Source organism: Lates calcarifer, linkage group LG13, assembly GCF_001640805.2.
Source record: "Lates calcarifer isolate ASB-BC8 linkage group LG13, TLL_Latcal_v3, whole genome shotgun sequence".
Classification (NCBI taxonomy): Eukaryota; Metazoa; Chordata; class Actinopteri; family Centropomidae; genus Lates; species Lates calcarifer.
The window spans coordinates 5,980,976-5,994,033 of NC_066845.1; the positions used below are offsets into that span (position 1 = coordinate 5,980,976).

Consider the following 13,058-nt stretch of genomic DNA (forward strand, 5'->3'; position numbering starts at 1 on the left):
TTGAGGCTTTTAACTTAGACAAAAACTGCAAAACCTGAAATTGGTCTGTTTGCTTTATGCTGCCGCAGAGCTCTTCATTTCAGCAAGAAGAACGGTTTTCATAAATGTTCTTCTTTGGTTCCCAGGCGCAGGTTACAGCCATCACTACACAGGATAATTGTCATTGTGGGACGTCTTTCCATTGTGGTTGTGTAACTCAATAGCCCGCAGTTGAAAGTCAAAGAGAGGCGAACATCCAAAGACAAAGAGACCTGTTTAGACCACAGGGAGATCGGAAGGGAGGCCGGCCAACAGAGGAAGAAGGGCAAAAATGAAATGTTCACGGAGGGAGGTTGGATAAAAGAATGAGTAAAAGATGTTGAAGTTAATGGTGAGGGAGGATTACTGGATATTCTGACTGTTTTCTGTCTTGGCCCGTAACCTGGACAGGAGATTAAAGTGAATGTAAAAGGTCCACGTCACATGCCCCTGACATTATAAATAATGCATATGTGCATGTTTGAATTGTACACTATACCCATGCACATGGATGGCCTCACGCTGGGATGTTAAAACACCATGGCGACATGCACTGACCCCAGTCATAAAGAGGTTAAAGGTCAACAGAGCTACTGAGGAGGTGACAGTGACCCTGAACACAGGAACATCCTTTAGTGGTGGAATCAGGAGGAGGAGAAGAAGACAGATGGGGGAAGGGTGAGAGGATGAGGGCAAAGCAAACATGGGAGGGAAGTAAGAGAGGCAAGAGAGGGAGGGGAACAGGATGAGCAGTGGAGGAGGTGGTTAGAAGAGGAAGTAAGAGATGAGAAGATGAGCGAAGTAAGAGAAGAGGGAATTGAATAGCTGGTGGGAAAAGACCCAAGAGACATTCACGCATAAACCACTGGTAGAAAGGAAAACTTGCATGGCACAGGTTGTAGTGTTGACAATACAAAGTAGAAGAGAAACAGTTAGTGAAACAGTTTTTGGGATTTGGTAACTGTGGTCTTAAGGCAAAATGAGACACACTACACACTGACCCACATGTTGTTAGAGAAAGCAATAAAAGGCACAAAGGCAGAAATGTAAGCCCCTGTCTGTTTGTCGAGGCAGACGTTTAGACGATGCAGCATATGAACAACAAAAAGTTATTTTTCATTGCATTGTGATTTCATTTAAAAAGTTTCTTCAATAAGATTCTTGGCTGATTGTATTTAAGATAAACCAAAATACCCTTGTTGCAGTTGTCAGTGGGTTCCTAAACCATTCAAGTAAATTGTGAAGTCAGTAATATTCAGGTAGATGAAATATTTGTGGCGAAAGAAACTTAACTCCTTGAATTCTACATATAATGAAAAATATGAGGGGAAAATCATTTTCCCAGCACACTGTTTTCTCTTGTTACATTTGGACAAATTATCCTTTAAAGAAGAACTCTCACGCAGTTTCGAGTCTTTAGCCCCTCATTTGGTCTATTGTGTATTTTTCTCTCTGGCACTGACTATGAAGTTACCTCCTGGAGAAAAGTGCTTTGTGTTTTTATGAGACATTCTGACTGCACTGTGGTACAAAAACAAGGTTCTTAAACTGTCATTTTGCATTTAAGAGCACTTATCAATTTCATAGGCACAGTCAAAGCAGCAGTCTCAAGTAAGACATGAGTTATTCTGTATGCGTCTGAAATGAGCCTTGGGAAAGGTTAGCCATAAACTGAAAAAGGTGTTTGATCTATAGCCAGGTATTGATCAAAAACACTGTCTAAGCTCATGAAAATGTACATGCCTGTATTTGTGTGTGTGTCGGCGCACTCTGGTTGAGAGTGTGCAGTGCATACGGTAATGGCACTTGACGTGTGATTTGAGTTATGGCCAGGTATCGATCAGAAAACATCACGGCAGCTTTAAACTTTGCTAAAGAGCTTTTGGTGAGACCTGACTAAGTGCTGTTACAGACTCATGAGCCATTAGGAGTTTGTATAAAGGAGACCAAAGTGAGACAAACAAAGAACGATTAGAGAAGAAAAGAACATGTTGAATGTCAGAAGTTTTTTTTGTTTTTTTTTTGCCACAAATGTCACCTTTTCGAAGAGATAAGGTAGATTTTTTCAACATTATGAGTGTTGGCTTTTCACCCTCTGCAGTCTGTAAAGGCTGCTCCTGTTTGACAAGGTGACAGTTTTGAATTAATAATCGCCAATTAGCCTATTGTTTTATGTTCTCTCATACATATTTTTTGATTTTTTACTTTTCCACTACAGTCTACCTTTTTGCAGCTGACATGTAAATATATTTTCTTACAGCTAACACGTCATCTTGCCCACTGAGAAAACGTTATGGCTATTCTTTTTTCATCTTTTCTTTTCCCAAGGTTGACTTTTCAAAATATGTTTTGTCAAACCGAGTGCAACACTACAGCAGCCTTTACATTTCAAAACAATCTGTCAACATTGACAAGAGGGAAGAAGTACAGTAATTATGTGCTTTACCTTAAAGAATGGTGAGGGAAAATTCTGTAAACTGAGTAAACGTTGGTGTGCTTAATTTAACGTTTAGTGTAAGGTTAAATTTGGTTTTGGCTGATCAAAGAGAAGTTAAGGTTGCCCTTAAGATTTTTAAGATGAGAGTTAAGATTTGAGATGAGGAGACTAATCCAGTTTGCTGAAATGCAAGGAGGACAGGACCTACTTTACATGGCATGTTTGGTCCATTGTTGCTATTTGCTTTTCTTTCTTACATGGCAACATTTTAACTGGTCCCACTGCTGGACACAGAATTCTGTCTGCGGTGCCAAGGCAACATCGTCTGCTGCTATTCTTATTGGTTGTAGGAATCAGGGAAGGAACAGCCATAACTCAAGCTTTTCCTTGGGTGGGTCTGCCTGCTATCAACGGTCTACTAACCTAATTGTTGTGCAGCTAATTGGTATTGGGTCATTTGTTTTAGGGTTGTTTCAGGGGCTGTGTAGACCTCTAATTTGCACACAGACGAAACCGCACACAGACACATATGATCATAACGATTTGGAGGATTTTGTCAGGGGCAGTGGAAGAGGAAGTGTGTGTCTGGTTAATGATTCCCACTGGGTTAATGCGGACAGAGTGGACTGTTAAAGGCTTGAGATAAGGCATAGAAACAGACTTAGCGGCACTTGGGCCACTGACTGTTTGTATTAGACAGAGTCAGAGGGGTATTTCCAAGAGGAAGGGAACAAAACTGTGGGCATGGTGTGGTAAATGGCTAGAATAAAAAGGAAAAAACTGTCCAGTGTGGATGTCACCATCTTCTTGTCAGTGTTGGTAATATTCACCAGGAACTGAGTGGTGCTGCTTATTATCTACTTACCCTGTGAAAGTAAACAGCTGACTTTAGCTTTTTGATGATTAAATTAATTTCTAGTGAAAATGATTACAGAGACAACCAAAGATTTTTTTTGTATCCTTAAGCCATGTTTTTCTTAATAAGATCACAGCAACTTTTACCTTCCAGACAAGTAAAAATTGTATTAAGATTGGCAGAGTATGTCATGGTGTGTTAACCTGTACTCTGTTTAAGCAGTATGTCAGAGCAGCCAGTTTTCTTCTGGATCTTAATAAGCGTGATGTAAGAGAGGCCCATTTCTGGGCTCTGGATCCAATAGTAGCGTGTAATTACCTTTAAAACCTGCTCCCTATGCTAAAGGATTAGCCATAATCCATAACCAAAGCCATAACTATTGCTGCGCTACGTTAATTCCAGTCAGACACATGCAACATGCAGTTCAGCGACTACGATGCTGTCTGTCTTCATCTGCATCCTCTTTTCTCCTCTTCACTTCCTCTCCAGTCCTCTCTCACCTTCTCATTTCAAAATGAAGTTGTTAAGCTTTATGCCCCTCCATCTGTGATGTCAGAATTGGAGAGCCTTTTTTTTCCTGTTGTACACAGTCCAAAATAGAAAAAGAGAGAGTGAGTAAGGAAGAGTGACTGGAGAAAGAGACAGAGACAGAGAGTGAAAGAGACAGAGAGAGAGAAAGGGGGAGAGAGAAAATGTAGGGAGGATTAATATCCTCAAAGGAGCGGTGCATAGGAGCAGAGGTGCTGTTGGTTTGAAATAGAGCTTAATATCCTGCTTTTACTGCTGATGGCAATGGGAACCTCAGTTTGTGTGTGTGTGTGTGTGTGTGTGTAGACCTTTTATAGTCTGTTCTCATCCTTGATGTTGTCTTTGAAGAGGAGGAATGAATATATAAAACACACTACTTCCACACAGATTATACACATAACCATACATACAAACACACACAGACAGCACCACCATAGCCCTGAGGGTACATTATTATAAGAATTTAATGGGTCCTTTTATAGGAATTTCTCTATATATTTTGTCAATACACAAGGGCTCCCTGCTTAATTATATTAAGATCAAATTTTTGACTCTTACCTCTATGCAATCTGACTCTTATATGACCACAGTTCTGCTGCATTTTCATCAGCAGGGAGATCCTTCTGATCAACCGAAGCTCTCCCATTTTCTCACCTAAACTGTATCAGTCAATGACAAGATCACAAACTGAATTATGCACACGCATATTGTAATGTTTATGAGAGGGAATGATGGAACACTAGAAGAAAAATAGTGGGGAAGAAGACGTAAAATGACCCACTTGTGACACAAACATTGTGCCTGAACTGAAAATATTGTCTCTTTGTTGTGAGGAGATTTTTTGGATTTAAAGACAATAACAAGAGTATGTGGCTAGAACAGCACAAATCTGTACAACCACCTTAAATGTAAGCACAAAATGCAACATGGTGAAACTATCAGGGCAACAAAAATACCTCAAAGCCTTGTTTTCCTACCACACAAATAAATATAACTGTAGCTGTCTACACTGCATCACCTTACCTGAAAAGCTCTCATAGATTACACTTTTGAAACCTTTATTTACTTTTATTTATCCATTAAAGTTTCACAGAGAGAAATGATCTCTCTTTCAGGAATGTCCAGTTCACTCTTCTCACTTAGGGTCTGAGCTGTTGGCCACTGAGCAGCTTCACTGGAGCAGCACAGCTGGGGGGTTAGGGCCTCTCTCAAAGGCATCGCAGTGGTGGAAATGATAGAGGTTTTTCTTGTCTGTTTTTGTTGTTTTCTTTAAGCACCCAGTGCAGAAATTCTCATTTTCAACAATATCTGTGCATGGCAACTGCAGTATGATTAAGGTTAGGGAAAAATTGTGATTATGGGAAATGAAATGTGGTTAAGACTTGGCAACTAAAACACTCAGATAAGGTTACGGTTAGGGGGAAAGGTTGCAGTTACGCTTAATAAAAACATGAACATGAATTTGTCTGTTACGGGGGGCTGAACTGCATGAAATTCTGACATGCTACATTCCTGTATGCTGTACCGCCCCAACCCCCACACCATGTCCCTCCACCTTGCTACATATAGGGCATACCACATCTCGCGCTGGCACTGGACCAAACAGTGACGTGTAGAATCACTCAATATGGATAGGGATACTGGGTTGCCAGAACACTGCAGTCTTGACACACATATGATAATGAATGTCTTGAGTATTTTAAGTTCTTAAGAGCATGTGAATTATGAGTGCAGCCTGTTGGAACTCATTCTAGAAATGCATTCATTAAATTCTTTTTTTAACTGGACAAAATTTACTGCTCTCATCTAAGACCGTAGTACAGTATGTTTAGCCTAATTGAGTCCTGATGAATAATGCCAACCTGTTTAAGTGTCCTGTTGTCCTATGTGTGTGTGTGAACTGGTGACGAGCGCTCGTTCTCGGTGGTGAAAGGGAGTCTGTTGTAGGTCACCTCTGTGATAGCTCCATCTCTCCTTATCACCCCTTCACTCAGTCTATCTGTCCTTGCCCATCACTCTTCCTCTCTATCGCTCCCTCTCTCTCGCTGTCACTCACTCACCTTTCCAATCTTCCTTTCCACTTCAAACTTCACATCCCCTCCACAAGGTTATCACACATCAACTACTAAAACAGTCTGTGGTGGTTCTGTGTTTATGTGTGTGTGTGTGTGTGTGTGTGTGTGTGTGTGTGTGTATGTGTGTATATGTGTATGTGTGTGTGTTTAAGCATATTCTTTTCAGATGCTAGACCACCATAAAACACTAAAGTCATTTTTTGTTGTACTGTCTCTACCTCACCACTCAAACATTTCAGGGTCTCCTGATTGCCTCTGTTTCTCTCTGTCTCTCTCTGACACACACACACACACACACACACACCTGAAAAGCACATAAAACCATACAGGCGCACACCACTACAAAATGGTATATGTCAGCTGGTTTACATCAGATCAGAGGCTGATTGGGAAAATGCCCGTGCCCTCAGTGCTCACACATACAAGAAGGCTCACTGCTTTCTCCCTGCCCTCTGCCTAATTAATTTTCCAGATCGAGCATGTCCCACCATAAAGTGCTCTCCCTCCTTCTTGAGTCGCTCTCAATCTGTTCCTCCTCTCTCCTGTGTCTCTCTACCGAGCCTGGCTCATTTCAGCTCCCCGTGGCCTTTGATTGCCTTTCGCCCAAAATGTCAGGGCAAAGAAAGTCACCTCACAGAACCTCTGCCTCACTCATTTTCTCTTTCCTAACTCCCCCTCTCTCTTTCTTTCTCTTTGTATCTCCTTTTTTTTTTTTTTTTTTGGTCTGCCTTGGAAGATATACCTCAGTTTTTGTCACATGAAGTTCACGTTCATTTCCACAGCCGGGCAGTTTTTTTCCCCCTTCTAAATCGAGGGATTGTCTGCATGCCTTCTTCAGTTCCCTTGAGTTCTCACAGCTTTTAATTTGTTAATTCTCAGTTCACCACAGGCCAAAGCAACAGTCCCTCTCTTGTCTCTTGCCTCCTGTGTGTGTGTGTGTGTGTGTGTGTGTTTCAAGTGCTGTATTTGGTATGTTGTTTACTGCATTCGTTATGGCACTCTGTATGACCCCAGTCAGTTTGGCTTGGTACTTTGAAGATGATCATAGTGTGTTAATCAATCAGGCAATGAGGCCACTGTTTGGCCAGGTCAGACCGACATCAAAGGAGTTAAGTGACACCAACATGGTACTTATTGAGGTCACCAATTTTACACTTGTATGATGTGTGTGTGCTCATGTACGTATATTTGCACATGTGTAGACACACCCCTGTGAGACCTTTCTCACATTTCTGATCATGTTGACAACCTTGTCATGTTAGAATGCTTGCAAGGAAATACACACACATGCACATGTATACATACATGGTAATAGAGAATAGAGGCCAGAGCAATACACATTAAAGTCCTTTCACATTTATTCATTCAAGATAAACTTTGATACAGCTTTATGGTGGGTGGCATGGAAAGAATCCATTAGCACCATGCTCTAAAACAGAAACAGATATGAGGATGGCAAGAAATATTTATATCTTCTCACCACTGTATATTGTCCTATTGCCCAGTCCTAATGGGACTCTTTGAGTCTAAACACCACTGTTGGCATTTATGTAACCTCTCTTTTTAGGAATGTCACCAAATGCAGCAGAACTGAATCGCTTTCTTGCAAAAATGCATGTCAGTATTGGTAGGAGTATTGGATAATATGAGAGAAAAAAAAACAGATTGTGATATTTACTTAAAAATAGCTTTTATATCCCTTGTAACTTCCACAACTTAACACGATGAAAAGTGAAAAGGGTTTTTCTTTTGGTTCTGGGCATACAGCAGCACAGTGAAGAGGGCAAAGCTGAGGCCAAGTTTTTAAATGCAACACAAAGAACCGAGTGAATGTCTTGCACATTAGACATGACAGTTGTGCTCTCTGGAATACATCAGCCATAATAAGCCTTTTTTCTGTTGTCCCTGCTGCCATATTTATACACACACACACACACACTCAACACACATGCACACACTGCATCACAGTAAATCTTAACCATATACCGTCACATCTTTCATAGGCATTCTGTCTTCATCAGTGGCTGAAATATGGTGTATAGGGTTACTGCAGACAGGCATGGGGATGGCTTCAGAGCAATAAGATAGCAGTAATGGCGCACCATCATTTAGAAGAATGTAATAAGTGAATATCTAATAACCCTGTAAAAGATGCTTAACCCCTGAATCTCTGAGGTCAGGTACAGAGATAGGAGAATAAGCTGATTAAGAAGGGTTTCTTCTCACGTTGCGGTCATCACAGGATTGACCAACTCCTGACCCCGCTGTTTGGAGTGCGGTTACCTTAGTCTAAAATCCACTCCTATGTTTGGATAAATCTGCTATTTATGGTCTTCGATAACAGCTTTTGCCTGATATGGGAAACTAATAGGTTATGAATCTCTGTCTGGAGATAATGAAAGAGGTTAATAGAACACTAAAGATTTAGGGTTGTACTCTGTTATTCGCCTTAGCTTGACATTTGTCACATGGCTCCTCACTGAAAGCTATGAGCAGAGCCCTTTAGTTAAATTACAATACTTGGGAAGGTCTTACTGAAAGAACAATCTGTTGAGCTCTGATTTTGACACAGATACCTTTCCTGAAGGCACTAAATGGTCCATGACACACTTCATATTGATCTGTTGATTGATTGATTTGTTGTTTGGTGATTGATTGACAAGAAGATACATTAGTCCAAATCCCAAGAGAACCTTAAATAAACCAAAGCAATTGGTTTTAAATGTGATCCCCACCTGTTTCTCGTATTGTGACGTAGTTTTATCCCCCAGTGGCAGACTTGGTAAAAGACAGGTGAAATGTACCATGCTCAAAATGAATGATATCCAGGATTTAAGGTCAATCTCTGTCTCTCTCTCTGCTTCTTTTCACACTAAAGGGGGAGAGTATACACACATACACACTCACACAGAGAACCAGATCCTAAAGCCATTCTCAGGCAGGGCAGCAGAGTGTGTCCTCATTACCGTCTGTGAGTGTGTAGTCACCACTCAGTCACAGCTCCTGCTGCCAGAATGGGATTTTCCCCTCTTTTTTCCTCTGACTCTTCCACCTCTTTTCACCTTAACGTCTCTTGCATATCGCTTCATCTGTTTCTCAGACAGAAAATCATTATCAGTCAGGAAAGACAATTTCCTGCTCCTATAGTCCCTTATAGAGTGCCAGTCAAACGTTTTTGAAAACCTTATATTTTAACATTTTTTGGTAAATTATCAATTAATAGCAACTGAAATGTTGAATGACTTTTTTCTATTTTATTTGAAATTTTATACATAGAATTACATAGGGCCTCGATATTAATCACATTAGATGATTTTTCGAGGGGATATGTCTTGAACAAAGTACCATGTATTGCAGGAGCCCAATAACTATACAAAGATTTTTTTAGAAGAGAGGTCTTTAGAAAACCTTCCACACACTCAGGCAAACTACCATTACTGTAACTAATGACCAGTTGTCTTACGCAGAATTTGCACATTATGTATGCTAAAATATCATTAGCGGAGGGTATTTTACAGTTTCACTATTTCGTTTTCATGCAGACATGATTACTGTATGGTTACAGTGCTTTCAACAAAAATAAGACACCTCTTTACACATTTTTGTCTGCTTCATCACTATTGTAAAACAAAGGCACTGAGATCCAATTGCACTCTCTATCTCTGACAAGGAGAACAAAACTGTTCGACTGTAGTAAAAAGGTTTCACTGAAAGCTCCTTTGCAATAGTAGCCAACGATTTCCATTTGCCACTGGGAGTAGCAGGAGTTTACAGTCTCCTGATAGGGGATCAAAGGAAGAGGGAGAGAAGCAGAGCGCACACAGGGATATTAGGCTGTAATGGCGACCAGATGAACTTGTTGATAGAGTGCTAAACAAGTCTAAATAGCCTAACACTTGGCTTGTTATTCTGACAAAGGCATTATCTGCCTCTGCCAGTTTACCAACTTGAGCGTTTAACAAAATGATGTTCTGTGTTATTTGCTCTCCTCTTTCTCCTTGCAGCAATCTTAAACTGCCATATGTTTTCTTTATACAGTCTGGAGCCTGTCGACAGTAATTCAGATTAGGAAGGTTGCGTGCTTAGGTGAGCGCAGCACGGTAATCAGGAAATGCATGGACAGTGTAGTCTCTCGTACTTCTTATACATTCATGGTGGTAGGCACCTGTCTGCTCCTATCCTCGTGCCTTGTCAGGTTGAAAGAAGTAAAGTTGAAGGGCAAGAAACAGGGAGGCAGAGGAGAAGAGGCAGTTCTCTTGTTTGGTCCGGTTAACTATGAAGAACTCCTCTTTTATTTGATCTCCCTTTTCCTCAGAAAACTCCTCAGTCGCTCTGCAAGGGGTTTTAGCAGCAGCAGTATGTGTGTCTTAACATCAGACAAGCACAGGTAATCGAATTTGGGATCATGTAATTGGACATGACAAGGGGAACAGGATGGGGAGCCGTTTACCCTCTTGACCTGCCTACCACACTCTCAGGGGCACAGATACACCCAAAGTATTCATTTTTAGAATACTTTGCCAGTCCACTGCTAGTGAAAAAAAAAAACAACATGGCTACTTCATGTGCTGTTCACCCATCTGGCCTGCTGGAGCCTCTTCCCCACGGTGCTGTTTTACATGAAACATACTGTAGCTTCAAAGCTGCGTTACTGCCTTTTTAGCCATAATGTGCCATTATGCATGGCATCCAAGAGCATGCTGGAGCACAAAAAGAACCACATGTGGAGCACTCCGAGTGCCCAAAGCTATATATTACATATGTTACATACTGCACACAGGATAATTTCTCTCTCTGTGTGTGTGTGTGTGTGTGTGGTGTGTGTGTGTGTGGTGGTGGTGGTGGTGGTGATGATGATTGGGTGGGGGGGGGGAGACACACTCTACATTACATAGCTCCAGCTGGACAGGAGGAAAGAGGGTTAAATACATGTAGTTGATTCAAAAAGCATGAGATTATTCATTTCCCTTCTCCTGGGGGAACAAGATACTGCTTCACAGTGTAAGCACACACTCATATACATGCATACACGCGTACACACTCTTGGACAGCAAGTCCTACCCAGTGTGGAGTAACATTAACAATCTGCTGATTGTATGTAATTGAATACTGTAATATGTGGAGGTAAAAGTGAAGAAGGGGATGAGGAAGAGATCTAACATGAAAACAAATTTGTAAAGATTATTTTTTCCTTCCTTATTGAAGTGGAGACATTTGAGTCTCAAGCTTGTTTGCAGAAAAAAAGTTTGAAGTGAAATGGATTTCTGGAATGAGAAAACAATATCAGGGCTAAGTAACTATTTGAAGGTGCTGTCAAAGGCTTTCTCTGTCTTTGCCCTCCTCCTTTCATCTTTCTCTCATCCCTCGCTCCTCCTCCTCCCTTCACACTCTCATTAGTGATGGGTTGTGAGAGAGTGGAAGAACAAAGCCCAAGCCCTGCCAATCGATCACTGAGCAGCACTATCAATCGACTGGTGGAGCACAGGTCTCCTCCATCTGCCCAACAATTGACAGGTCAAAGATTGATGAGGAAGATTGTTGTGTGTCTGTATGTGTTTGTGTGTTAATGCAACAGAGTATGTCTTTATTTTAGATGAATTACATTAGATTAAATCTCGTCTTGTCAGCTACATATTTTTATTTGTACTGTGCTCAACAATAAATTAAGTCAGTATCAAAAGAACAATATGTGTGTGTGTGTGTGTGTGTGTGTGTGTGTGTGTGTGTGTGTGTGTGCATGCTGCTGCTGCTGCTGCTGCTGCTGCTGTGTGTGTGTGTGTGTGTGTGTGTGTATGTATGCACACATGCTCAGAGGTGTAACAAAGCCCCCAGACACTGACAGATATTTGTTTTGGTGGGTACTCTTTACCCTGGCACTATGTTTCTGCCCTGGCAGCACTAAACGCACACAGAAACACACACACACACACACAAGCAGAATTAAATCATACACTGGCATGGAGTCACACTTTACCCTGGCACAGTGTCATTGCTTTTCAGTGCTGTGACTCATGCCAGCGCCCTAATGGATGAGTCCTGCAGCAGTCTGAACAAGCATGGGTGTATTGCAAGATTTGTGTGTATGCATGTGTGCGTTTCAGCGTGTTTTCACTGTGTGTCTGTGTGTGTAGTTTCAAGGTGTTGTGTAAACACTGGAATTATGTGTCACAGCTGGCCAGATTGACTTGCCCCGGTTTCATCTTGAATTTCTGTGCGTCTCTGTGGGAGGACGATGCTGCCACATTTGCATGAAAAAGGTTGTCAGACTAACACCTTTTCTTGTTTCTTTCCTTCCCTCCCTCCCTCTCTTTGTGTTCCTCCTGTGTCCACAGCTCTGATAGCCATAGGCCAGTACAGCAGTACCATAGAGACTGTGGATGCCGGCTGGTGCAAGGATATCACAGACCAGGGAGCCACACAGATCGCTCAGAGCAGCAAGTCCCTCCGCTACCTGGGCCTCATGAGATGTGACAAGGTAACAAGGCTCAGCCCATAATGTCTGCAGTCGTGCAGGGCTCCTGTCAGTATGTAACATATGTGTGGCGCTCTCTCAAAAGATGCCCCTCGAGATGTTTTCAGGTGTAGCAGATGATGTTATATATACCAGCTTTTTCTGACATTTTGTAGACTAAACAATCAATTGTCATAAGTTGCAGCCTTACCCGAATGCATAGTATTATGTATTGACCATCCCTTTTTGGGGAAATGTGTTTGTGGGTGGGTGTGTGTGTATGTATGCCTGTGCACATGTCTGACTGCTCACCTGTTGCCATTTTAAGTAGAACAATGGCAACAAAAACAAAAACAATACAATATTTTTGTAATCATAAAATAGATTATTAATAATAAAAAAAAAAGTCTGACAGCTGACAAAAGTCACATGCACCCTCTAAAGTCCCAGGTTAGGGCAACTGGCCAACTAAAAAGTATCCAGAGGAAAGCGTGTGGAGTGGCTAAGCCACTGCCGCCTGTGCCCAGTATGCCTGTTTGAGTCAGCTGGTTGGGTGATAACAGAAGTAAAGTGACATAATGACCCCTCTTAAACCGACTTTGAGATGCCTCTGGGTCTGGGGGGCAGTCCTTCCAAAGTCACCCATAAACTCTGTACCCATCCAATCACTAACCTGATGGAAAACACATCTAG

General features: G+C 41.6%; 1 protein-coding gene across 1 annotated transcript in view; it reads left to right on the plus strand.

Moving 5' to 3' along the window:
- Positions 1-13,058, plus strand: part of fbxl17 (F-box and leucine-rich repeat protein 17) — a 204,570-nt gene that overhangs the window by 174,468 nt on the left and 17,044 nt on the right. Inside the window, exon 10 of the mRNA XM_018675016.2 lies at positions 12,247-12,389. Within this exon, the coding sequence (XP_018530532.1) occupies positions 12,247-12,389 (143 nt within the window). The remainder of the gene's footprint in view (positions 1-12,246; positions 12,390-13,058) is intronic.